Source organism: Haplochromis burtoni, unplaced genomic scaffold (genome assembly GCF_018398535.1).
Source record: "Haplochromis burtoni strain Fernald_Lab_line unplaced genomic scaffold, NCSU_Asbu1 Contig_31, whole genome shotgun sequence".
Lineage (NCBI taxonomy): Eukaryota > Metazoa > Chordata > Actinopteri > Cichliformes > Cichlidae > Haplochromis > Haplochromis burtoni.
Window position 1 is genome coordinate 2,441,948 of NW_024582392.1, and position 23,958 is coordinate 2,465,905.

The window sequence follows — 23,958 nt, forward strand, 5'->3', positions numbered from 1 at the left end:
GGGCCTTGAATGTAGTTAAGTACTGATTGTACATTTCTTTCATGTAATTTCGGGGTTTTTAGCAATCTTGCCTGCACAAATTTGCAACAGCTCTTCTGTTTATATTTCTTTGAAAGGGCTGAAAGCAGCTGTACCCTAGAGCAAGTGTCTGTGTGTAGTCGTTTATTCAGACTTTATAAATGCAGAAACATCTTTCTGGTTCTATCATGAAAAAGGGCCCTGGTTTCAGTACAAAGAGCTCTTGACTTCTTCCAGTCAACAGTTGTCACTATTTTTCCCCTGCCATTCCTTTATTCCAGCCAAACAGAGTGAGCATTCAATGCCACGACAAAGCTAGGTCACACACAGCCAGATGAAACCTGCAGATAAGAGCCTCACCCAGACAGGCACACATACACATCAAGATTAGGCAAATACCCTCACGCACAAGCAACACTATGATGCTAATAGAGTTGCGATGTAGCGCTCCCGGCTGGGCTGAAGCATTGGTCAACTCTGCTCTTGCCTGGGAGGCAGTTCTCAGTACATCACTACTGACATGCAAATCCTATGGCAATTGCTGCTCTTCCGTCCTCTTTGCGTGTACTCTCTCTGTCTCTCTCGCTCGCTCTCTCTACCCCTTACACTCCTGTGGATGTAACAGTCCGGCTAGTGTACAGAGGAAGAGCAGCTCGAGCAGCAGCAGCAGCAGCAGTAGGGAGAAATGCAAGGAGCCCAGAGGAGCTCCAATGGCGCCACATTCTCACGTCCTGTCTCCTTCTCCTTCTATCATCTCCCACACCACTACTCCCAACCCATTCCTATTTCTGTCTCCATGCCCATGTCCCTCTCCCCATGCCTGGCCACAGAGCACAAGGACAAAGCAGAGTGGAGGAAGACAGTGCCCAGCTACAACCAGTCAGCCGGGGCCATGGACTTGCGTATATGGAACACAGAGGATGAAAGTCAGGAGCCCTTGCCTAAAAACTGGGAGATGGCCTACACAGAAACCGGCATGGTCTATTTCATCGAGTAAGTAGCCTTTCTACTGTGACTTCCCTGTCTTGTTTTTGTCCTATTACACTCCCATTACATCACCATTGTTCTAATCCCATTGCTTGTAGTCCCAGTTTCTTCTTCATCTCTTTGTTTCTGCCTTGTTAACCCAGTATGTTTAGAGTTCTGACTTTTTCTGCTTCCTATTCAGTGCAACTCTCTGTACTGAATTACCAGCAGGTGCTGAACATGGAAGTTGTCTGTAGACTCAGCCATTGCAGTGGAGTTGAGTCTCAATAAAGTTTTTCCTTTTATTTCCCCTGCGTTTGATGTTGGTTTTGTTGGCTGCCGCTAAAAGCAGCAGGCCCGCATTGTTTACCTGGCCCGTTAGTGTGGCAAACAGTCAATGCTGAGCCACTGAGAGAGCCACGTAAAGCTGCCTGCTGCTAAATCAATAGCTCATTCTGCCAGTGAGAGAAACAACAGGGTAAATGGAGCTCGCCACCCCTGACCTGCTGTCTTAGTTCTGCTCTTTATGATCTCTGCAACTGCTCACTCTTTTATCTTTCTGTGTCATCCCTTTCCATCTTTCTGTAATCTGTGACTTTTTTTTTCTTTTCATCTCCCTTATGCCTCAAACGGTCCTCTGAGCTTTGTTAAAACTGTACTAATATTTTTAAAAGGTTATTTAATAAAGTATTTGATCCCAAAAGATTAAATACTAGTCATAATCCTGTTTTGGGAGAGCTCTGTTCGTTTGCTAGAGATGGAAAAACACTCCCCGGGTGAAGTGGCTCCCAAGAGATCTAAGCGCTAATTGCTCAACTCTAATGGCATCTTAAGTATTTGAAAAATAATTTAAACTGTGCTTAAAGCCCTGTATCTTTTTCATATTACAGTCATAACAGCAAGACCACCACCTGGCTGGACCCACGTCTTGCCAAGAAAGCCAAGCCACCTGAGAAATGCGACGAAGGAGGTGAGGCAATAGGAGCTAGCTCTGTGATAAGTAACAATCGCGCAGGCACTTACAGCCATAGAGTCCGCTCACATTCTACCTACACTTTTCCCAAGTCCTTGTTGTATTGCCTCCCTGCCTCTCTGAAGGAGGCGCTGGCTAACAGACGGATACTGAACAGCTGAGCGCTCCTGGTCACAGTCATGCTGGTGACACAGCACAAACCCCCAGTCCTCAGTCCGCCCATCTCCTCCTAATGGTTTCGTGGACACATGCAGAGAGCTCATCAGTGCAGCATCTCTCAAAAGGCAATTTTCTATGGCTCCTCTTGCGTAAAGATCTCCTCTGCGCTGCGTGTGTTTGTCACACAGCAGCAGAAACCCGAGATGCTGAACACATACACACCACTGGAAAGAAGGGCTGTTATTTTTTCCTGGGAGGCTTTCTAACAACACACGGTGTCCCCCCCTCCCCTCCCGCCCGTCTTCCCCTTCCTCCTCCATAGTGTGTATCAAGTCTTAAACACATAGTGACAAATAAAAGAAGGCCTCCTGTTCTGTAGGTGTAGCTAAGCATGCTGTGATGGTGCCAGTCAAAACACCACACTTCATTGAGTGTGTCCAATTGTCCATGTAGTGCCTCAGCAGTATCTTAAGTGATTTGAGTCAGCCTTTTCCCTGTCTGTTTTTTTCCCTTTCCCCCAGAGTTGCCCTATGGCTGGGAGAAGATTGAGGATCCACAATTTGGCACATACTACGTAGAGTAAGTAAAATTCTCTCTTCCTTTTATACCTGGAGATCCATAGAAATCTACACCTGTTGATAAGCATGCATGGTGATATTGAGTCTCTTAGTCTCTATCCTGAAGAGACATCATTCTCGACCTTTATAGGTTTTCTGAAGCTGTTTCTGCATACTTGACTTCTCTAAAATGCCCATTTAGAATGGTTTCTATTTCAAGATATTTTTGTATATTCTGCAACATAAAGCCATATCACTTAATACCAAGCATATACATGTTGAGCTGCTGGATCTCAGGGGAACCTGTGGGACACGTGATAATAGTACATTATGCAATTGTGCAAACAGTAGTTTCCCACAATTCTGCTGAAAGCACCCTTGTGGGAACTAACAAGTGAGCTACAGCTTTGTCTGTGTATCTGAAAAAGAAAATACAGTGGAGACAACAGACAATGAAGATTTAGAGGTCCCTGAGATGGAAATGAGGGTGAGATTCAATTCTGATCGAGAGTGTAAACAAGAGCACAGTGTTTCATTTTAGTGCCATTACTGTGAACAAAGAGGAAGAGACCCGCAGGCAGGGGGGAAATATACGCGCCTGTTTATGCAAGAGGGTCATTGAGAGGCTCTCTCTCTCTCTCCCTTCTGTCTCTGTGTTTTTTTTGTCTGGCAAATTTTATTGTGAATGAACGACCAAATGCAACGACGTGACGCAAAGTCTCACTTTGTCTACAAAACATGAGGCGTGGCAATCAAGGATTGAGAAAGTGAGACAGAGCAAAAGAGGAAATGACAGAAATGAAGGAAATAGAATGTTTATCTCTTCAGACATAATGGCGAGGGTATCTCTGTGCATGAGTCATACGCAGTAAGAGTGCAGAGTACCCATGCACACACACACACACGCGCGCGCACGTATACAGTCAGTGTCTCAGCATGTGGCTGATTCACTGTGCAGCATCAATGCATTTTCTCTTCCTAAGGTGCTGTAATGGTGATTTACAACCGTTAAAGCTTATTATGCAGATGAGCTACCTCTCTCCATTACCATCTAACCGTGGAAGGACATTTCCCTTGGTAACAGGAAATGTTTAAGCACACAGGTGTGACTGCAAATCATTAATTGTTTTTAGATTAAGTTTCGTGTTAAGTCCCCCAAGTATAGCTGCTGATCCTGGATTGGCAAAGCCTGGTTATATTAGGAAACTTCTGGAACGATACCACCTCAGTGCCTGTAATGTGAAAAAGGGCACATTTTTATTTCTGTCATTTTGCTGTTCATTAAGTCTTTTTATTCTCGCATTATGAGGCATTGAGCAGATGTTTATCCCAGCTATACAATATGGGCCCATAGCATGAAAGATTGCTACTGATTTCCTCCATGTAAATTCTCTCAGAATTCATTGGGCATGACAGTTAATTTATTTTTAATTAATGAGGTTTAGATATTCTCTCAAACCATTTAAATGTGCAGCAGTTCTGGCAAAGACAGGTTAAAGATTTTCGTAATGTATTTAGAACAGCTCACATATTATAAAGACAGCCTGTCTGCCAGCACATGTTATGTCACAAACAGCCCTCGTATTCAAATCGCAGGTTTGCATGGCAGGCAAAGAACAGTATCTGCTCTTTGGACAAGCACTATTCAGCGATACCAAACGGTGAACCATCAGTTGGCAGCTCGGACTGTCAACTGACATGAGAAACTCAGTAATAGAGCAACAGTATGCAATCGAAACAAAAAAACATTTATATTTTCAATGCACATTCTAGCTTTATCTAATATTATGATTTTTGCTCATTTAATATTATATTCCCTGTACAGCCACATCAACCAGAAGACCCAGTTTGAAAATCCAGTAATGGAAGCTAAGAGAAAACTAAGTGTGGACACGCCCATTGCTGCACCTCCACAAGCTGCTACGCCCTCAGGTAACTGCACCTACAACGCTCGAGCCGCAGGCATATTAAAGTGGTTCATACACAAGGAAGGCTTGAGAACAAATTGTCAAATTTTGTCAGTTTTGTACAGAAAACTGTCAGTGTGGAGGAAAATGGGTACTTTCTTTGAAAATCCAGTCATTAGAAGTTGAAGTTTCAGCAACATTTGTAATGAAGAACAACTTTACTGCTTGACCACTGCATTTCAGCCTGTAGCCAAGATCAACATTAAAATCCAGTCATTACCATTACTAAACACACGCTTGAAGAGTTTTATAGTAGACACATAGGTCTAAATTGCATTCTGAGATTTGAATAAGCAAAAGTTGCATTTACCTCAAAACTCAGGTCTTGTCTTTGTCGGTATTATAATACTTAAAATGTATTTTGGGGATTAATTACAACCAACGTGCTTCTATAAAAACTTTAGTCAAACATGTCAAATTTGGGCTCATGACAAATGTCTAAATCAGCCCTAAGATCAAAATTTGTTAGTTGAATCCAGAAATGGCTAAAATAGATTTTGACCCCTAAATATTGGCAAAAATGGCCCAATTGGGGGTAGGTGCTAATTTTCTGATGGTCACACTCCCCAAACTCGTCATCCTGGGTTGATTAAATTGGACTCATATGAATTCAAATTGTTGACAAATTTACAGTAAAATACATGTTAGTAGGTGCTAAACATATGCAGTCATGTCTGAAAAGGGCAGCATATTCTTTCCCAATGCCCTGTTGAAGACATTGTGAGCTGCAGAAATTCCACCACTGAAATACATTTAACCTTTAATGTCCTCCATTGGTGCCCTAGCTTGTTCAGAAACTAAACAAGTGTGATGTCCATAGAGAGATGAACTAATATGTGATTATTTGACATTTCATGTAACGGCTTCCTTATCTAGACTTGATGAAATATTATGTAATGAAGCAGCCAGATGAAAAGCCAATGTTGAAATTTATATTTGCGTGTATAAGTAATGGACATACATATAAAAGTTTTTACTACTCAACTATTTCAGTTGTCAGATTTGGATTCAGCTTTCATGTCAGATTCCATATGAAGAAGCAAGAAAACCTCTAAAAAGTTATTGATCTGATGGCTGTCTTACAGGAAATTCAATCATGAATCTTTAATTAAACAAAATGTTTTGTACTAGTGTGTCTTTGACTTGTGGTAGTGGCGCTACAATCGATAGCTCAGGCAGTGGTAGTTTAACTCAGTAACTTCTCCACAGGGTGATTTTCCTTCATAAGATGCAATGCAGTCGACAGTATTATTAAGATGTCAGCTTTATAGTTCTAGCTTTTTGTTCAGCAAAGATATTTATATAGATTTGTGCATATATATATATATATATATATATATATCACTGCAATAGATGTGTTATCAAAATACTGGGGCACTTTTCATCTCCGTCATGTTAAGAAGTCTGTCTGGAAGATGTTCTAACAGTTGACAGGCTTCTGATAAACAGCCCATAGCCTCTGAAGCAATGATATTCAATTTGAATAATGGAACAGTGCTTCACTGGGCGGCAGAATTCATTTTGACAAGTAGATATGATATAGGGCGGGTTCTGAGGTCTCTTTGAAATCCTTTTGCCACAGTCACTCATGGTACTTGAAAGCCCTCTTTAGAACAGAGGGAGTTAAATAAGAGAGACAGGGAAGGAGAAAGAGGTGACTGCCGTTGAAAGTGACTTACGATCATAAATTGCATTTCCACTGGGTCATCTGCTCATCATTTACCACCTGTGGGGAATGCTCCTGCTTGATGATCTAATCACCCTCTTCTCAGTAAATATAAAGGTCTGAGAGACAGAAGACTAGGTTGTTGTAAAATGTGCAAGAATTATAATGCTCTTCTGCGTGTGAACACAAAAGGCATGGCCTCATTTGTATTCAAACTAGCCTCTGTATATCAGACACCCTTTGGACACAACTGTCTGCCTCAGTCGGTTGCACGCAGACCCCACCTCCCACAGCTGAGCCTTTCTGCAGTTTGTGGATGATATTGCTGCGTACCGCCGCCTCCAGCTTCGACTGCCTCCCCTGTGCTTGTTCTCCAAATTCCCACCCTTGTTAATGAGAATTAATGGCTAGTGGTCTTGTGCAAGTGTATGGACGTGCGTGAGGTGGCTTCTAAACACTGTTTTGACAAGGCTGGCTAACCTGACCTCCCAGACAATGCCGCAGAGCACAAGAGCAAAGCACCGCCCTATGTTCAGCCATAATTATCATGCTGAGAATCCTGTCAGACATTTCATATAATCGCTTCACCCTAAGGAAACTTGACTGTCCCTTTGTGGCCTACAGCTTAATCAAGACCATGTAAACATGGCTTTGGTGTGTAGCTCCCTTTTCATCCTGCTTGTGATTGTCTCTCTCCACTACTGTTATGCCAGTATTGCCTTCGAGGTGATTGTGCGAGAAAGACTGTTTCAGTATGTCGGAGCTATCTGACAGGGATTAGTTCCATCATAAATCATACTTATTACACACTTGTGCCCCAAGTTTTTCAGGAGAATTTCATGTTTTTGTACCTGCTTGCAAATCCTTGCTCAACATAGACTGACATTTGTTAGAATATCCCTTGTACTTGTCCGGCACTGACGCAGCAGTGTCATCTAAGTCATACTTGGCATAATCTTTTTTGTCTTTTCAGAGCGGTCACGTTCCTCTGCCAATTGCCATGCAATTATGCAAATCACAATCCCATGACACATTGAGAGTGGTGTAGGAGACAGGGGAAGGGGGGACTTCTATCTGTGCTCTCCCTAATGAGATTGATGTCCCAGCATCTATCAGTGTGGGAACTGCCAGAGTAGAAGCCCAGCACGCAGGGACAGAGCACATAACTCACAATCTCATAGGCACACACCACAGAGAAGGGCAAGCTCGGATTTAGTTAAAATTTCTCTCTTTCTGTCAAGGCTAACTCTATTTCTTGCTGTCTCTTTCTGTCTCATCACTCTTATCTTGCTCTCTTTCGCACAAATGCACACCTACACACACACGCGCGCGCACACACTGTCTAATATAATTCTGTTCCTGTCTTCTATAAAAGCGCCCCATTTACACATCCTGCAGGCAACACAAAGGAAATTTGCAATGAAAAGTTTACCTGGAAAATGTCAGGTGCGTTTCAGGATGGATTTATCACTGCAGTGAAAAGAATTGGTTGTTTGTGGGGAGACTTGGGCAAACTTTAGGCATTTTGCAATAACTAGGTGTTTATTGGCTTTGTAAACAGAGCAGTGGTTTTGCAAGTTGTGTGTCTCTGTTTGTGTGTGCGCGTGTGATTTGTTGGAGTTTGCGCTCAAACTGTGAGTTCTTAGTGTTCATGTAATTACTAGCAGTAAGTGATGTGCTGTCAGACATGTTGTCACTGTGCGAGTATTGTTATGATGGTGACAGATGGCAATTTATGAGCAAGCGTTTCAGTGTCTCTTCCTATACTGGGCTCATTTTCGCATACACGTACAATTCCGTCTCACAAACTTTTGAACTACAGAGGCTTGCTGCATTCATGTGTAACTGACGCCACTGTGACTTCATTTACAGTTTAAAAGATGAAAAGACATCCAATTACTTTTAAACTAAAACTGTTTCCAGCAGGTAAACAGAAGCAATTAAGTGAATTTTGACACTTTTTTGCCTTCTGTAGAACACCAGGCAAAATTTTAAATGAACTAATCACATTGGAATCTGTTTATTTTGATGTGTTTAAACTTCTTTAGAAATCAGGCCTTTTCCCAGCTGAAATGTAAATATGTTAGTTTTCAGTTGTTCATTTAGCCACTTCTGAAGCTTTTGCTGTCTGTACATGTGTTCTGTCCGAACATTTTTGTGTGTGGAATTGAAAGCATGGTGTAAAGAATGTGTTCACACCCAAACATTTAGTGCAATAATTTTACTGAGTGTACTTGTGATATTAGATCATTAATGATTACCTTCTGTCTACGTCTCCTTTAGGTTCCACAGCAGAGGAGCCTGGCAGGGGAATGCGGGGGTTTACTCGAGATCCGACTCAATTGCAGGGCAACATACTTAAGACAGCACTTAGAAAAAGCCCCCAGGGCTTTGGATTCACCATTATTGGCGGAGACCGACCTGACGAGTTCCTGCAGGTCAAAAACGTCCTGCCAGATGGGCCTGCAGCACATGACAAGAAGATTGCCTCAGGTAACATTCCCCACAGACATAATGTTTTTTAAGTATCTGGTCCGCATGCTGTTTTAACAGTTGGAGACCACCCTGCTGTAATTTGTTTCCATAATGCAAGGTAATACAATTGTTTAAAAGCAAAGTCAACAAAATCCATTCACGTGTACACAGGTAACTGTGCATGGCATTTATCTTTAATCACGCAGTAACACTTAAGCTGGGCATTAGCATACATTCTGTACGTAATACAGCTTAATGTGCCCTTTGTGTACACACAAATAAACACATTCGGAGGCAAAAAACCGAACAGGCACTTCACTCTGAATATCACATTGCTTGATCAAGCAAAGACAAATGTTTATAGGCAGTGTTCAGTGGAGCAGCTCGAAAAATAGAGAAGTCATCAATAAACCCGTGTGTAGTTTATAGTAGAGGTTCACATTTTATACGCACTCGTATATTAAAAATGTAATTAGCCTGCATTCAGGCTGCGTGGCTGCAGGTTGACATGTGTGCTTATGTAAAAACAGGGGATGTATATGAGTCTGCCATGTAGTGTGTTTTGCAAGTGGCACAGTAAGTTCTTTATTGTTGCATGTTCTAGTTCTGTGATCACATGCATGGTGACTGTATTAATTTGAAGTATGTTACTGTGTAATGCCTTAAGATTCACATTACCGTAGTATTGATTGCCGAGCCATTGCGGCTGCTGAGAATCAACTTAAGAGTGGAGCAAAGAGAATAATTATTTTCAGTGTTTCATTTCCCTTGAGAAGGAGGGTAATTGACTATAACAAAAGATGAATGTAATTAATTTCATTGGGTTTTAATTGCAAGCAGTAGACTGTAACATCTTCAAGTAGTTTTTTTTTCTTCATTTCTGAGTATTGGCCTACGGCATTTATTTATGCTAAAGGTTGAGTGTTTGAACTTTGTGAGAAAAAATATTTCGCTTAGCTTTTTGGATATGTAGCTGTTGAACTAATCGTATGAGCGACATGTAGTTGGTCTGAACAAGCAACAAACTGGTATATGAAGCTCACTCACGAGAGTGAAAACGTAGCCTTTGTTTTTCGAGGGTAAAGTATCGATTGTGTGGGTGGGCAATCCACCTCTGGGCATCTAGCCACCTAGCTAGTCAGCAATTCAGCTGCTTATCCAGACCTATATCTGGGGCAGGCCAGGGGTGATTAGAGTCTATCCTTTACAGTACATGGAGATAAAAGGAGGAAAAAGAAAACACGTCAATGACCTCGTTTTATTTTCCTCTCTCGCACACTCCCTCCTCCCCCGTTAACATGTTTGAATTTTTTAAGATATAGGAGTCTACTTATGTAATCCAATTGCATAATTGCGCTTTTCACCATGTCTTTTTAATGGTGTATTGTTGTAATAGTACTTTTCAAAATTTCCTTTGGCATGGTGATGAATACAAAAATTTAAATTTTGTCAAATTTTTTTCATGTCACAAATGTGTAAAAGCTTTTTGTTCTTCTTTAGGAGACGTAATTGTGGACATTAATGGGACATGCGTGCTGGGAAAGACTCATGCTGATGTCGTGCAGATGTTCCAGTCTATCCCAGTCAATCAGTATGTGGACATGGTCCTGTGTCGGGGCTACCCTCTGCCAGAGGACACCAGCAATAGTGAGGAGGCATCGAGCAACCTCAGTGCCTCTAAGGACACTTCTCCTTCCCCTTCGACACCACAAGACCTCAATTATGCTGTCAACGATGGAGCAACCCTTTCTCGGCAGACTGCGTCAGTGCCACCTATGACCAACGGAGGACGCCACCACCATCCTCATTCCCATCAACACCACCACCTTCCACATGCCCTTAATCAAGAAGGGCCTGACCCTACTCTATTACAGCCGGAGCTGGTGAGTGTGCCCTTGGTGAAAGGCCCGGGAGGTTTTGGCTTTGCTATAGCGGATTGCCCCCTGGGACAAAAGGTAAAGATGATCCTGGACGCCCAGTGGTGCCGCGGCTTGTTGAAGGGTGATGTTATCAAGGAGATCAACAGACAGAATGTCCAAACTTTGAGCCACTCGCAGGTGGTCGACATCCTCAAAGACCTGCCTGTGGGCAGTGAGGTCAACGTGCTGGTGCTTAGAGGAGGTGAGTCAGCAATGATGAAAGTTCACTTTGCTGCTATTGTACTATTGTACACTTCTGCTGCAGGTAAGCCTGCAACACTGATATCACAGGTGGTGAGTTTACAGTACGTATGTTGTGACATCGCTGATGTCTATATTAATCTGCTGTTTACACAAAATACAGGCGTTAGTGCTATTTAGACCCACGTTTCTGAAGTTACTTTAATCCTCACTCACCTTTACGCCACCTCTTCTATTTCTTTACTTTCTTTTGGCCAAAAGAAAACGCAGAGCGTAACAACAGAGGTGAACAGTCTGCTTCCATTTGTAAATAATTTCCTGCGAGAAAGTGAGACATTGTCAAAGATATTTCAACTGTAGAAGAGGTGAGATTTAATGTAATGCACAATGTTTTAATTTAAAAATAACAGCACGCATTGTGGTGTTCAGTAGGTGTTGCTTGAATACACAGACTCTCCCAATGTTAAATAAAGCAATTTCACGCTCTGGTCTACACCAGCTCTGCATCATCCACCATGCACTTTCCCAAACAGGGAGGAAGTCATGCTTAGTCACATGATGAGCTATGCTAGGAAGGTGCAAATAGATGGCAGTTTTGGTGATTCACTTGCTGCCTGGAGAGAAAGTGAGAGGGGAGGTAGGAGTGATGGAGCACAGTGAATAATGATTGCCCTTCTTCTTACTTCATGCTTTCACAGATTTGAAGGGCTTGTTCCTTTATGCCTTTACTGCAGTGCAGTAGCCTAGATTCAAGAGATCAGTGTTGCACCCACATATCAGATGTGCACAGCTGGGGTCTACGTTGAGCTCCAGGGGGTTGTAGTTTGTGTGTATGCTGCTGTGCCAGCCTGATATGCATTTTTTAATTGCAGTGCATATGGAGGATTTGTGTGTTAATGTTTAAAAAAAGCAGATCATAGCTTTCCAGGACTAAAAGGAGTAGTGCCGCAGGGCTTCCCTCAGGTCACCCATGGACTGGGATTAGGGTAGGCTTTACTCCCAGCCGGGGGCTAGAACTACCTTCTAATGACAGCAGAGCAGCGAGAAATGAAACAGGAAATTATTTGGCCTTGCTCCCTATACTGGATTTAAATCTGGAAATGAGACAAAGTGCCCTTCCCCATGGGTTGTGTTCTGAACTCAGTATCTGAGATATGATATGATCAGAGATTGTGAAAATGGAGATATTGCCAGTGAATTTTTACATATTATTGGAAATGGGGGTGAGGGACTAAATGTTTTTTTTATTAAATCGATGCCAGTAATTGTCTTTGTAATAAATTGATTTGATGAAAATTCAAATTTGAAAAGCTTCAGTGTTTATGCTGCTCTAGTAATGTAGCTAACAGCTGGCAGGTTTAAACCACAGAAATGCATGTTTTCCCATGGCTTAAGGTCATCTGTCTCTCATCCCATAAACCGTTCATGCAACTGGAGTCTACTGCCCCCTACTGGTTTACTTACACTCTGGTTCACATTCTGCTCTGTGACCATGACCATGTCAGAGAGAACAAAAACAAAAGCCAAATCTGAAACCTATGAGCAAGTTCACCGTGTGAGTCGGTGGAGAAGAAGGTGCAGATTCTGTATAAGAACCGAGAGAGGGTTTAGTCTTGACATTCAACCACTTCAGGCCAAAAGTTCAAATCTGTAGTAGAGTGAAGAAAATGCAAAATGCAACTCGTCCTTAAATAATTTAATCTGATGTAAGCAGATGTTGGCAGATGTTTGCTGTTGTGTTGTTAATGACGTCACTTTAATTCCCACTTCTGTCTCTCTGCTCACAGGTCAGACGTCTCCAGTGAAGTCACTGAAACCAGTAAGTTTTCTGTCAGTTCAAATCCATTTTGTATGATGAAAAAAATAGACTCTGCTGCTAAAACTGCTGATGAATTATTAAATCAGAAAACTTTTGTCTTGGTTACCCGCAAGCCCCAGCGTGTAAACGTGTGCGTGCTGTAGTAGCTGCTGTTAGAAGCATCATTCAGGGAGCCCACATTAGCCAGGCTGTTATTTCTGGAACTGCATGTGGGTAAATATGCTGGCTTCTGGCAAACGGCAACTTAGCATCCCTCTGTGTATGGGTGTTTAAGATGATATGCCATGTTCAACAGCTTGTTCCTCTGCTACTCCTCCATGATGCACTCTTAAAATAGAGAATGTTGGGGCACCGACAGGCTTACTCATACTGTTTTATTTGTTCAATGCATAATTATTTAGATCTGTATGGATGTACTATTTTATTTTCTTTCATTTTATGCCGGTGGAGTAGTTTGTCACTCTGGACAAGCTTTAATGATTTTTTTCCCTCCATTAGCTACCTTCCTACTTTAGACATAAATCATTGCTATAGTATAGAATACCTTTTATTAAATAACCTGCAGACATAATACAATGATGCTGAACACATTGGCAAAAAATATGTAATATATAATCCATTAGTTTAATGGATGATTGCCTTATAATGAGCTCGTGCTTTACCATCTTGTATATCACATTGCTTGTCTCTATGTTGCAGTGCACAGGTCCCATGTCTCACGGAGTAGCCCAGCCTACTTCACACCAGGCACCTCATTCGGTGCCCCAACAAATGGTCCATCCGTTCCCTCAGCCCACAATGCAGCAGCAGAGGCAGGAGATGATCAGCAGCACAGAGACCCTAAGTCAGCCTGAGGCATCCCCCAATGCATCAACGTTCTCCTCCAGCACCCTGCGCTCAGCTTCACCCAAACCAGATGCATCTGAGCTCTACCTCAAGTCCAAGGCCATTCTAGACAGCAAGCGTAAGTACAAGAGTACTTATACTTACACAGTTTACAGTAGTAAACTTTACTACAGATGCAAAGATTTATTTAATTCATTCATGTTTTTTAACGTATTTTTTGGATTAGTGAAATTAACAAGTTACCGGTGTCAATGCTGATTCAAATTGCTACTTTGTGTTTCATTATTACACAAAGAAATCAAATCCTCAGATGTGCAATTCTAAAACCAGCTTACAGTCTTTTGCAAATGCTAACACACTTGTTACTGAATTTCGGGGACACAGAAGCCAAATACGACACAAAAAGACGCAAACGTCTTACTCCTATGTCACAACGAAATACTGCAATCAAAATAATACAGTCAAAGCATTTTTGAATCAAATCTGTGCACATGCACCACATGAATTACTTATAGACCACAAACACAGACAAAAAGATTCTGCCACCTCCTGTTAGCGTCTGACAACATCATCTCATTAACATCGCTAGCAGTGTCATCTCTGGCTCGGCAAGAGGGAAAATATTGCTCTAGAGTTTCCAAAAACAGCTGACCTAGTTTAGATTGCTTAATCTCAGATTGCCTTGTGGTCAGCATGCGTTTTTCTTATGTATAGGTGTGTTGTTGCCCATGTCAAGTATCTAGGTGTTTTCCTGATGGTCATGAGAGATTTCATTCTTGCAGTTAATGAATATTTTTCATCAGTTTTTACCAATTATATTTTCTTTTCTCTGTGCAGCTCCCAATACAAAGGACCTGGATGTATTCATCAAAAGGAATCAGGAATCAGGCTTTGGCTTTAGAGTCCTTGGGGGCGAGGGACCAGATCAGCCAGTAAGTCGGAGTACTGTTGGAGACCCTCAGTCATAAGAGCAGCAGACTGACACCAAATTGAAGCTGAATTCTGTTGATTTAATATTAACTGAAAGTTTCTTTTCCCATCTCTGGGAATGGTATTATGAAAATACCAGCCAGTCTGTGTCATGAATCTCCCTCAGATCGGTATATTTAGCTATGTCTCTTACACCATCTTACTTCCGCAGGTATATATTGGTGCCATTGTGCCACTCGGTGCAGCTGAGAAGGACGGGCGCTTGCGGGCAGGGGATGAGCTACTTTGTATAGATGGCGTGCCAGTCAAGGGCAAATCCCACAAACAAGTGCTGGAGCTGATGACCAATGCTGCTCGTAATGGCCAAGTCATGCTTACAGTCCGCAGGAAACTAGCATACACAGGTTGGTCTGCTTCTGAATAATCAGCTCCGCATTCCTCTGAGGGCACAGAAAGCGTGGCTTCTTGCTCACTCCTTTGGCTTATATAGGTATGCTAGAGGAGAACCTTTGAGGGAAAGCTTTGATCTGGATTTTTTTTTTCCATTAATCCTTTAAATCCGTTGTGGTAGATTTTCTCTGACTGAAATGAAGTTTGTCAAAAATGGACTTTTTAAGATGCTACTCTATGCTGTAATTTTCCTGAAAGGAAAAAGAAGGAATTTTAAGGACGGTTAATTTATTTTAATCATGGGAGGTGAATTCCAGGTTTCATCTTGAATCAAAATGGGCATAAAGTGGAAACAAGAAAAGAAGATTATTTGCTCTCTGTTTATCTGTCAAGGATGATTGCAGTTGTGTGAAAAGCACTGAAGATTAGATCAGCTGGTAGAGTTAAATCTCAAAGGATGGAAAAAATGCTGACTCTTCTTTCTTTTTTCTTTTTTCTTTTTTTTAACTGCACATTACCCTGCTGCATCCTGGCTGGTTTACCCCACCGATAGCCATTCCATGAATAGAACAAGCACTTTTTGAAATTACTACAGATTTGATGTATCACAACAACAGCTTGATCACATTGCAAAAAATTAAGCATCAATCATGTGAGGGTTTAAGCTTTCAAAGCAGGGGGCTTAGAAAGCGATTCACTGATGCTGGCTTGCAAAACAGAGACTCAGCAAAACAAACATACAATGAAGAGAGATGGAGGTTGCTTAGCTTGTCTTATGAATAACAAATTGGAAAGGCCTTTTATCTCAACTGTAGAGCTGACGGTCTTTCATTTAATGTGGGTAAGACATGCTGCAGAAAGGCTTCTTTGATAAAGCCCCTGCTTCTGCATTATTTACAGAAGGATCTCTGCAAGAGCAAATCAGAAAGATTTTGTCAAATAATTGTTATTGGTTTAAATTTATGTTAACTAAATCAGACTGCTCATACTTAACGTGTGTTGGTAGAATCATTCTGAAATGTTAATATATCACATCTTTTTTAATCAGTCCTAGAAATGAAGTCCAAATTTGCTACAATGCTAAGCATTTGTGTTTTAATATTTTTGTACCGTTTTTTTGTTTTTGTTTTTTTTTAAAGATGGTGGAGGAGAAGATGACAACAGCCAGCAGCCCCAGCAGGTTGCATCTGCTTTGGTCAACAGCTCTCCCAAGATGCCTCGTACTGAAGCACCAAGCATCATCCAGCCTGCTCAGCCTACCCGTCCTGAGCGCTTTGATGTTACTCTGCAGCGCAAAGACAACGAAGGCTTTGGCTTTGTCATCCTCACGTCAAAGAACAAGCCCCCACCTGGAGGTTAGAAATAAATAAAATCAATAAATCCTTAAAAATGAAATCCTATATTGTGTTTTTACTTTTTGGAACATTGCAAAATCTTTTAAACATCAAACACATTTCCAGCAAAATCTGTTACTTATTGACATTTAGTTATGCTAGTGGAGAACATGTAGGGAGGGAAGCGTTAAAGTCATTTTTGGAAGGATTGTCCTGAAATAATCGCAAACAATAAATTCCCTTTTCAGATAAGAAATGCTATTTTCATACTGTTAATATTCAAATACTTCCAAAGCTGATGGCACAAATTGTTAATCTTAGATATTCTCTGTAAAGAGCTTATTGGGTATGTGCTCAACTAAGACTGAGTATATGGTAACATAAGTCATAAACTGATATGTTAGCATGTGCGTAATGCTTTTACATGATGTACAGGACATCACATAAAGGCATTATGTGTTCTTACTTAAAATTTAGTCTCTAAATGTTGGGCTCATAGAGTTGCATAAACATCCCACACTGCAGACTGTCATTTCTCTGATTTGCTCTCTTCCAGTTATACCTCACAAAATTGGTCGTATTATTGAAGGCAGCCCTACAGACCGTATAGGTCAAATGAAGGTGGGAGACCGTATTTCTGCTGTCAACGGCCGCTCCATCATGGAGCTTTCACACAACGATATTGTTCAACTCATCAAGGATGCTGGAAACATTGTCACTCTTACTGTTGTGCCTGAAGATGGTGAGTTGACACAGACCAAGTCACAGTGTTGCTGCGCTGTTCTTTTGTCATTGTTTGCTTTCTTTTTTAACTGCATTTTCCGGGAATAAGATCATGAGGAATCTTGGCACACTTTTACTTTTACAGACAGCGCTCCTCCGTCTGGAACAAATTCAGCCAAGCAGAGCCCTTCGGCACAACACAGAGCTGTAGGCCAACAGCCTCCCAGCTACCAAGACAGGTAAACGATTATACACGCATACTCCCACACAAGCTCGAGCATCCACACAGGCTTGCCAGTATTCCCCTTTGAAATACTAAGTCCACTGGAGACAATCTAATACAGGTTCTGCCACTTGAACCATAAATTAGCCCCAATCCTCTCAAAGCGCCTTCGGTTTTGTGCTGCAATGTGGCCCATTACTATCTCTTGTGCCTCACACACTCCTCGTTATCCAAAAAGACAGAAAATCCCCCTATGGTCACCCTTTGGATGGTGAAGCAAAGGAAAAGAGACAGATTAATAGGGAGTCTTGCTTCCCCTTTGATCTTTCTTTTTAAACAAGGCCACCTGTGTCAGACTTTTTAATCCCACTGCCACAGAAATTTGCCACCATCATTTCTTGCCCACGTCCGCTCACTGCCCATCAGCATGCATTCATATTCTCCACATTTAGCCCCCTGTCCAGTCCTCAGCCTCTTCCTCTCCGCTTAATCACCAACATGCCTTGGGTCACACTAGGCTCAGATATGAGCTGAAACTCTCAGCTTGGTGGCATAAAGTGTGCAAACTCTTCTGAAAGCTAGAGCTGGTAAGAATTCCTACGCTCTTTATATAGTGCGTCAGCACAGCGAAGTTCTCACAAAGGCATTGTAATGAGCTCTGCGAAGCATTAAAGTATGCCCCCTTATCTATCACTGAAATGTAAAAGCAACATGGTTCTTTGAAGAATTTACATTTCTCTGTGTGTTGCATAATGAAGCCAACAAAAAGAGGCTCATGCTGCTGTAATGAAGGAGGAGTAATGTGTGGATCTCACACTGGACACAGCAGAGAGGGAACAGAATTAGACTCCTTTTCTCCTTTTTTGTTTTTGCTCTCTGATTCTATATTTAAAATGGGATATGCATAAAAACATTGTTACTAATATTACATTTGAATAAGCTGGTGGTACAGGCATGTATGTACGAGAGCACCGAACACATGCATTTTATGGGTTTTCATTAGAATTCGATTTTTGAGGCCAATGTTGATATTTTAGTGTGTCCGTGTATATGTGTGTGTGATTTTTAGTGATTTAAAATCCTGATATTCTGATATATTTTCGATCGATCGATCTTTTTTCCTTTCAGACACTTGAGGCATAAACAGATTCCCCTGATATTTCTTACGTTATTTATTTACTCGTTTATGCTCTGCCCAGTTTGCTTGGATCAGTTGTGTTTGTGGCATTTCAAGCATGTTGGTTGCCAGAGTGCCCTCTGATAGACTTGCAATGTCAACACTCATACGATGGTTAAAGGGTGTTTCTTCTTTTCTTTTTAGTATTCATTTATTGGCCTTTATAAATGCCAGTGGATTAGCAAACAGCTAATACTCGTCTAGTTTACCTGGGTTATACAAATGGCTGTGTTTCCCTCACCTTTAAACTGCCACCATAGTTGCTTCTTATTATTTTTGGTATGAATATTGCGCATAACATATCACAGTCTACCTCGTCAGAATAACTGTTTACTGACTCAAATTTTCATAATAAACGACGTCTATTTCATGTCTTTGAAATATTGTTTTCTAAATATAGTAAATATTTAGTGTCATATTATAGTAAATTACACTGTAATGCATCTTCTCTGGGGTAGGAATGGTGACTCCGAGGCTAAGAATCATCTTTCACCAAGAGATGGGACAGGAACTCTCATTCCATCGGGCCCTAAGCAGGTGAGGCCATTGATGTTTATATTTCCCCAGTTGTAGTATTTTATGGTTGTAATCTTGTCATTCTGCCCTGGTGTCAATTGATCCCCAGAAACTCTTGATCGTGATATATATCAACCAAGTAATAGATTTTCCAGATTCATTTCCACCTCAGGAATGATTTTGCATCAATTGCTTCAGTCTTAAAAGCTCACAATCTTTCTTGTGAACAACAGGGCTGCTTTGTGGTGGAGCTGGAACGCAGCCAGAGAGGCTTCGGCTTCAGCCTGAGAGGAGGGAAAGAGTATAACATGGGGCTGTTCATTCTTCGACTGGCCGAGGAGGGACCCGCTCTTAAAGATGGCAGGATACATGTATGTTTTCTTTCTCCACTTTATTGAAGTGCAATAGTTCCTAATCAAAGCTTTGAGTTTCTCACAGAGCACTGTACCTCGGGCAAAATGAGACACCCTGCCCATAACAGTGGAAAAGTTAATAGATTTTTTTTTTTCTTTTATTATTATTTGTCAGGTTGGAGATCAAATAGTGGAGATCAATGGCGAGGCCACACAGGGCATTACACACACTAGGGCAATTGAGCTGATCCAAGCAGGAGGCAATAAAGTTCATCTACTTCTCCGACCTGGCCAGGGCTTGGTCCCAGATCACAGTGAGTTATTGCAGAGCACTGCGTGCATGTTGTCGCCGCTGCATATAGATCTACTTAATAGCTTATTAGTCATACATATAGAGAAGCTTTTGTATGGATATGCTAGATAGCAGGGTGCCGAGTTTCCTTTTTCTCATGCATGTGTTGCAAGCTTTCTTGACTTTTCTCTCTTCTCATTCTGTTTTACTACTGCTATTTGGATCTGCCTTTTGTGCTCTTTATCTGCCTTGCTTTCTCTGTTTTCTGCTCTAGCACGGCTGTCTATTTCTACTTTTATCTCTTCCTTCTATAGGTCTGAACTCTTCTTCCACCCTGTGCTTCTACATGAAACCAGAGCATCACTAAAGGCCTCACTGCTTTTCTTGGTCTGTCCCTAATAACATTGGTAATCTTTGTACTCCACCTACTTTTGTCTTAGAACTCTCCTTTCAGAGTGATTTAACTCCCAAATTAAAGTGTTATTCTCTATCCACTATGTCATCCCCCATGATCAGCCTGAATAGATCAGTTCGTTGTAGCTCAGTAATAACCTAATGTATTACAGTATAACCAGACTATCCAGAGGGCTGAACTAAAGCAGTGAGTCCTAGAAGAACAAACAGGCCTGCAGGAGCATTGGAAGGCTTCTGAGCCTCACAGGTTATTTTTTTTAAGGGTATTACAAAACAAGATGCCACTGAACACTCACTGCGTCCTTAGTTTGAGTGAAGATGGAGGCCTGGAGAGAAGTTCTTAACCAGATATTGATCAGTGAGTGGAAAAGTGGTAAAAGGATCTGTGTTTATTCACTGGCATCAATCTTTCAATCCAAAGACCAAATTATTTGAATGAATTTCTCTGAGTTGTTGCTCTTAGAAAGCCAAAAGCTCATTTCAGCACCTCTAAGTCCATCACGCTCACTTTTCTCTCTCTGTTTTTTCTGCTGCATATATCTGCTCTCAACTACAGCTGTGCAGTTCTTATCAGCTCTGGGGAAAATTGAAACGTCAGTGCTGAGTGAACTCTAGCACCTTTTCATTGATAGCTACGTTGTCAGCTGATACACATCTCAAACAAGGCAAATATATTAGAGGGGGCTATTACAAAGGACTATTACAGAAAGTGTGGTAGACGGAAAAAATCTTTTTTTCCAAAAACTGAGCATATCGCGCTTCTATTGTATGACTTATTTAATCATCTTTAATCTTTGTTGAATGTGCAAAAATATCTCGTTATGATTTTTTTTTTAGCTTCTGCAGTTTCTTTGCTTTCACATAGCAGTTTTTTTGCTTAGCTCAAACTTTTTTTTCTTACTATCTGCTGCTTGCTTCGTAGGTTCAAAGGACAAAGTAACCATTCCAACCTCAAGCTTTCCCAGATTCTCTGTATCTGACGGGCAGTCATCTCCAGCTTCTCCATCCTCTGTCTCCCTCTCTACCTCTGAACTTTCCCCATCCTCACCCAAAATATCTGCCCCTGATGAGTTCCCTGGGGGTGACGGCATAGAACGTGGGTCCCCTGGTGCTGCGAGGGAGCATGGTAGGCAGGCTAACAAACCAAGAGGACAGCAGCTCTCTGACCCTAACCATAAGCGCACCACCAGCCCAAGCACCCAGACCAATAAAACAAGCAGGAGCGACTCCGCAAGTGGTAGCCCCAAAAGAGCCACTGAAGGCCAAAGGGAGCACATAGATCGCTCCCAGAGCCCTCGAAAAACAGACCAAGGCCACAGCGGATCCCTGGAGGACATGAGCAAGGACAGAAAAGCCCAGGGACAGAGAGGCTCCAAGTGGGAACGTGACCCTGCTGTGCCTTTGAGCAACCTGGAGGAGCCTCACAGCCCCATGCGCCCAGCTGGCCAAAAGCCCAATATTGCCTCTGGAGAAGAGAAGGACCTGAGGTACAAGCAGACTGATTCAGCTTACTGGCAGGAAAGAGGAGCTACAGAGAGTGGAGACAAAACCTGGGGAACCACTGATTACTACAGAAAGGCAAAGAGGGCTGAGCAAGAGGCACTGGTCCAAAAATCCAACTCCCAAGCATACAGGGAGAGGGTGGGGTCAGACGCTGATGGTGGCACACTGAGCCGAAAGACCGGAAGAGACAAACGGGACAAGGAACATCGAGATGGCAAGTACCATGGTTCAACTGAAGAAGTGAATAAAAAGGACCCACGAGGTTCAAACAGTAGCATCCCAGACCCCAGCTGTAATGGGAACACTTCCAGCAAGAAGGGTCCCATCACCCCGGGCCCGTGGAAAGTTCCCAGTTCTGCCAAGATCCAGTCCCGAGTGGACACCACATATGCAGATATCTGAAACCCTGCCAGGACTCTGCATATATAAAGAAAAAGCTGAGCCACAAACATGAATTCAGAATTGAAGGATTATTTTTTTTAGACATGTCTGACATAGCAGATCACTGTGCAACCAGCAACATAGCTTCTCATTGCTCCTGATTATTTTTTTTTTCTCCAACCACTTTGCCTACATCAGTTTGCATCAAGCTGCTGATATCTGATCCGACACACGTTGTACCTACATGAGAATTTGTACTGTATAATGATGTGTAAGCATGTGTGTAACAGATGGGTTCTGAGTGTGGTATTTGGAAGTAACAATGACGTCTATTTTGTGCCAATCAGAGACTCCGGTAATATAAAGAAGCTGCTCCTAATTGCACTCACTGTGAGACTGTTTGTGGGTTTTTTGGATAAACTGCTCTCCTCCCCACCACGATGAAGGATCCAGATTTTTTTTTGTTTGTTTGTTTTGTTTTTTGTTTTTTTTTATTACGTGTGTCACGTTTGAAGGTTTAAAGGCATACACATGCAATCACAGCTTTTCTTCCAGGTGAGACTAACTCACTGTTGCTGTCACAAATGGATGTTTTAAAAACTGAGACTTGTGATTTTCTCTGATCGCTGTCTTAAAAGCGAAACTGTCTTGTAAGTCCTTTATGGTTTGTTTTTTGAGACCGACTAGAGTCGTGAATCGTCTGTGTGACTGCATTCATACATGCGAAGACATGAATCCCCTTAGCATATCAGAGAATGGAAAGACTACCCTGGAGCTTTATATGCATAAATCAGCAGACCAGATACTTGTGGTTATAGTTCTAATGTTTGTTATATGTGTGTTAATGAAAATAAAGCATAATGTAATTTATTGAAATTAAATGTACACAGAACAGTTAGTACACATAATTTCACTTTTCACGTGGACTTGATGAGGCAAGGTAGAAATGGAACGTGTAGATAAGCATCTCCATCTAAAAGAATACATTCAAAGACTGCAGATTATGCATCTAATTTCATTCAAGCCTGATTCATAAAGTTGCTGACTGTTCACAGCTCTGTATTTTAGGTCCTCTGCCTGCGTGTACGTATACAAGCTGACTTGTAGGCCTGTGTATTTTAAATATCACTGTAGCATCGACTATACTGAAAATGAAACATATCTCATTTAACAAAGTGGTTACACATATATCGACTCATATTATACATGAATTGAATTAACAGAGGCTGACTGTAAAAAGTGAGACATCTGGCTTTTAACTTACTAAAAACATTAGAAGATATGTCTTTTTGTTAACTATAAATATAGGCACAAAAACAGATGGTTCCAACACAAATATCTATTTTTGATCATTATTTTTAGTACATGACCCCCATGATTTAAGTAGTATAGTATTAATATTATGCTCCATTATAGGCAAGATGCCTGAAGAATTCACCAAATAGTCACCCTTTGGTGATTGAACATATAGTGCATGAAATTGGCAGTACCATTTCTTTAGGAGTCTGGCTTGAAATTACAATCTAAGGTTTGTCAACTTTATTTTTTTAATAAATTCAGTGTAATAAAAAAGTTATTGGGATATGTTGCCCTGCTCTAAAATGACAATGTAGCATCGTTCCAGTGTTTCTCCTGTGGAGTAGAGACACCTAGTGGTTTATACACTGCTGTTCACAAGCAAATTATTGCTTGAACCCAACCCATAAGGATGTGAAGCAGTAGTATATGCATCTGTGGGTCTGTAAGACCACTGCTTAATTTATTGTCCACTTTATTGTGACTATGATGCGATACTGTATTAATTACTGTTCATGCCATTACCATGTATGATACTGTGGCCTTGTATTGCTCCAACATATATACATATATATATAAATATATAAAAAAAAAACTTTTAGTTTTACATCATGGTAGTTGTAAATGTTTATAAATTGTACAGCACCTGTATAAATATTTGCCTTCATGCAGGAAAAAATCCTCTAAATTGTTTCATTATTTTTTTAAGGGAAGGGAACTGAGAGGAAATGCTATAAAGTGGTTCAAAAGAAATAATAATAATCTGGTCATGGCATTTTGTTCATGCACTGATAAATAAAGGTTTACTGATTCAACATGTTTGTTTTGTCCTCTTTTTACGCCTCTAGTGGGTGTGCCAC

At 41.4% G+C, this 23,958-nt stretch overlaps 1 protein-coding gene across 2 annotated transcripts in view; it reads left to right on the forward strand.

Annotated features, from left to right (window-relative positions):
* magi3a (membrane associated guanylate kinase, WW and PDZ domain containing 3a) overlaps window positions 1–23,913 on the forward strand; it is a 105,951-nt gene extending 82,038 nt beyond the window's left edge. Inside the window, exons 5-22 of one of the 2 annotated variants that reach the window (XM_042219330.1) lie at window positions 849–1,011; window positions 1,875–1,954; window positions 2,638–2,695; window positions 4,499–4,605; window positions 8,590–8,799; window positions 10,282–10,902; window positions 12,689–12,720; window positions 13,420–13,684; window positions 14,404–14,498; window positions 14,708–14,900; window positions 16,026–16,241; window positions 16,777–16,962; window positions 17,089–17,182; window positions 18,802–18,880; window positions 19,093–19,230; window positions 19,388–19,526; window positions 19,819–19,911; window positions 20,841–20,966. In XM_042219330.1, coding sequence (XP_042075264.1) covers window positions 849–1,011; window positions 1,875–1,954; window positions 2,638–2,695; window positions 4,499–4,605; window positions 8,590–8,799; window positions 10,282–10,902; window positions 12,689–12,720; window positions 13,420–13,684; window positions 14,404–14,498; window positions 14,708–14,900; window positions 16,026–16,241; window positions 16,777–16,962; window positions 17,089–17,182; window positions 18,802–18,880; window positions 19,093–19,230; window positions 19,388–19,526; window positions 19,819–19,871 — 2,729 coding nt within the window. In that variant the 3' untranslated portion in view covers window positions 19,872–19,911; window positions 20,841–20,966. Of the gene's footprint in view, window positions 1–848; window positions 1,012–1,874; window positions 1,955–2,637; window positions 2,696–4,498; window positions 4,606–8,589; window positions 8,800–10,281; window positions 10,903–12,688; window positions 12,721–13,419; window positions 13,685–14,403; window positions 14,499–14,707; window positions 14,901–16,025; window positions 16,242–16,776; window positions 16,963–17,088; window positions 17,183–18,801; window positions 18,881–19,092; window positions 19,231–19,387; window positions 19,527–19,818; window positions 19,912–20,840 lie in introns of both variants that reach the window. The other variant, XM_042219329.1, reaches the window with a different exon arrangement.
* Window positions 23,914–23,958: the final 45 nt, after the last annotated feature.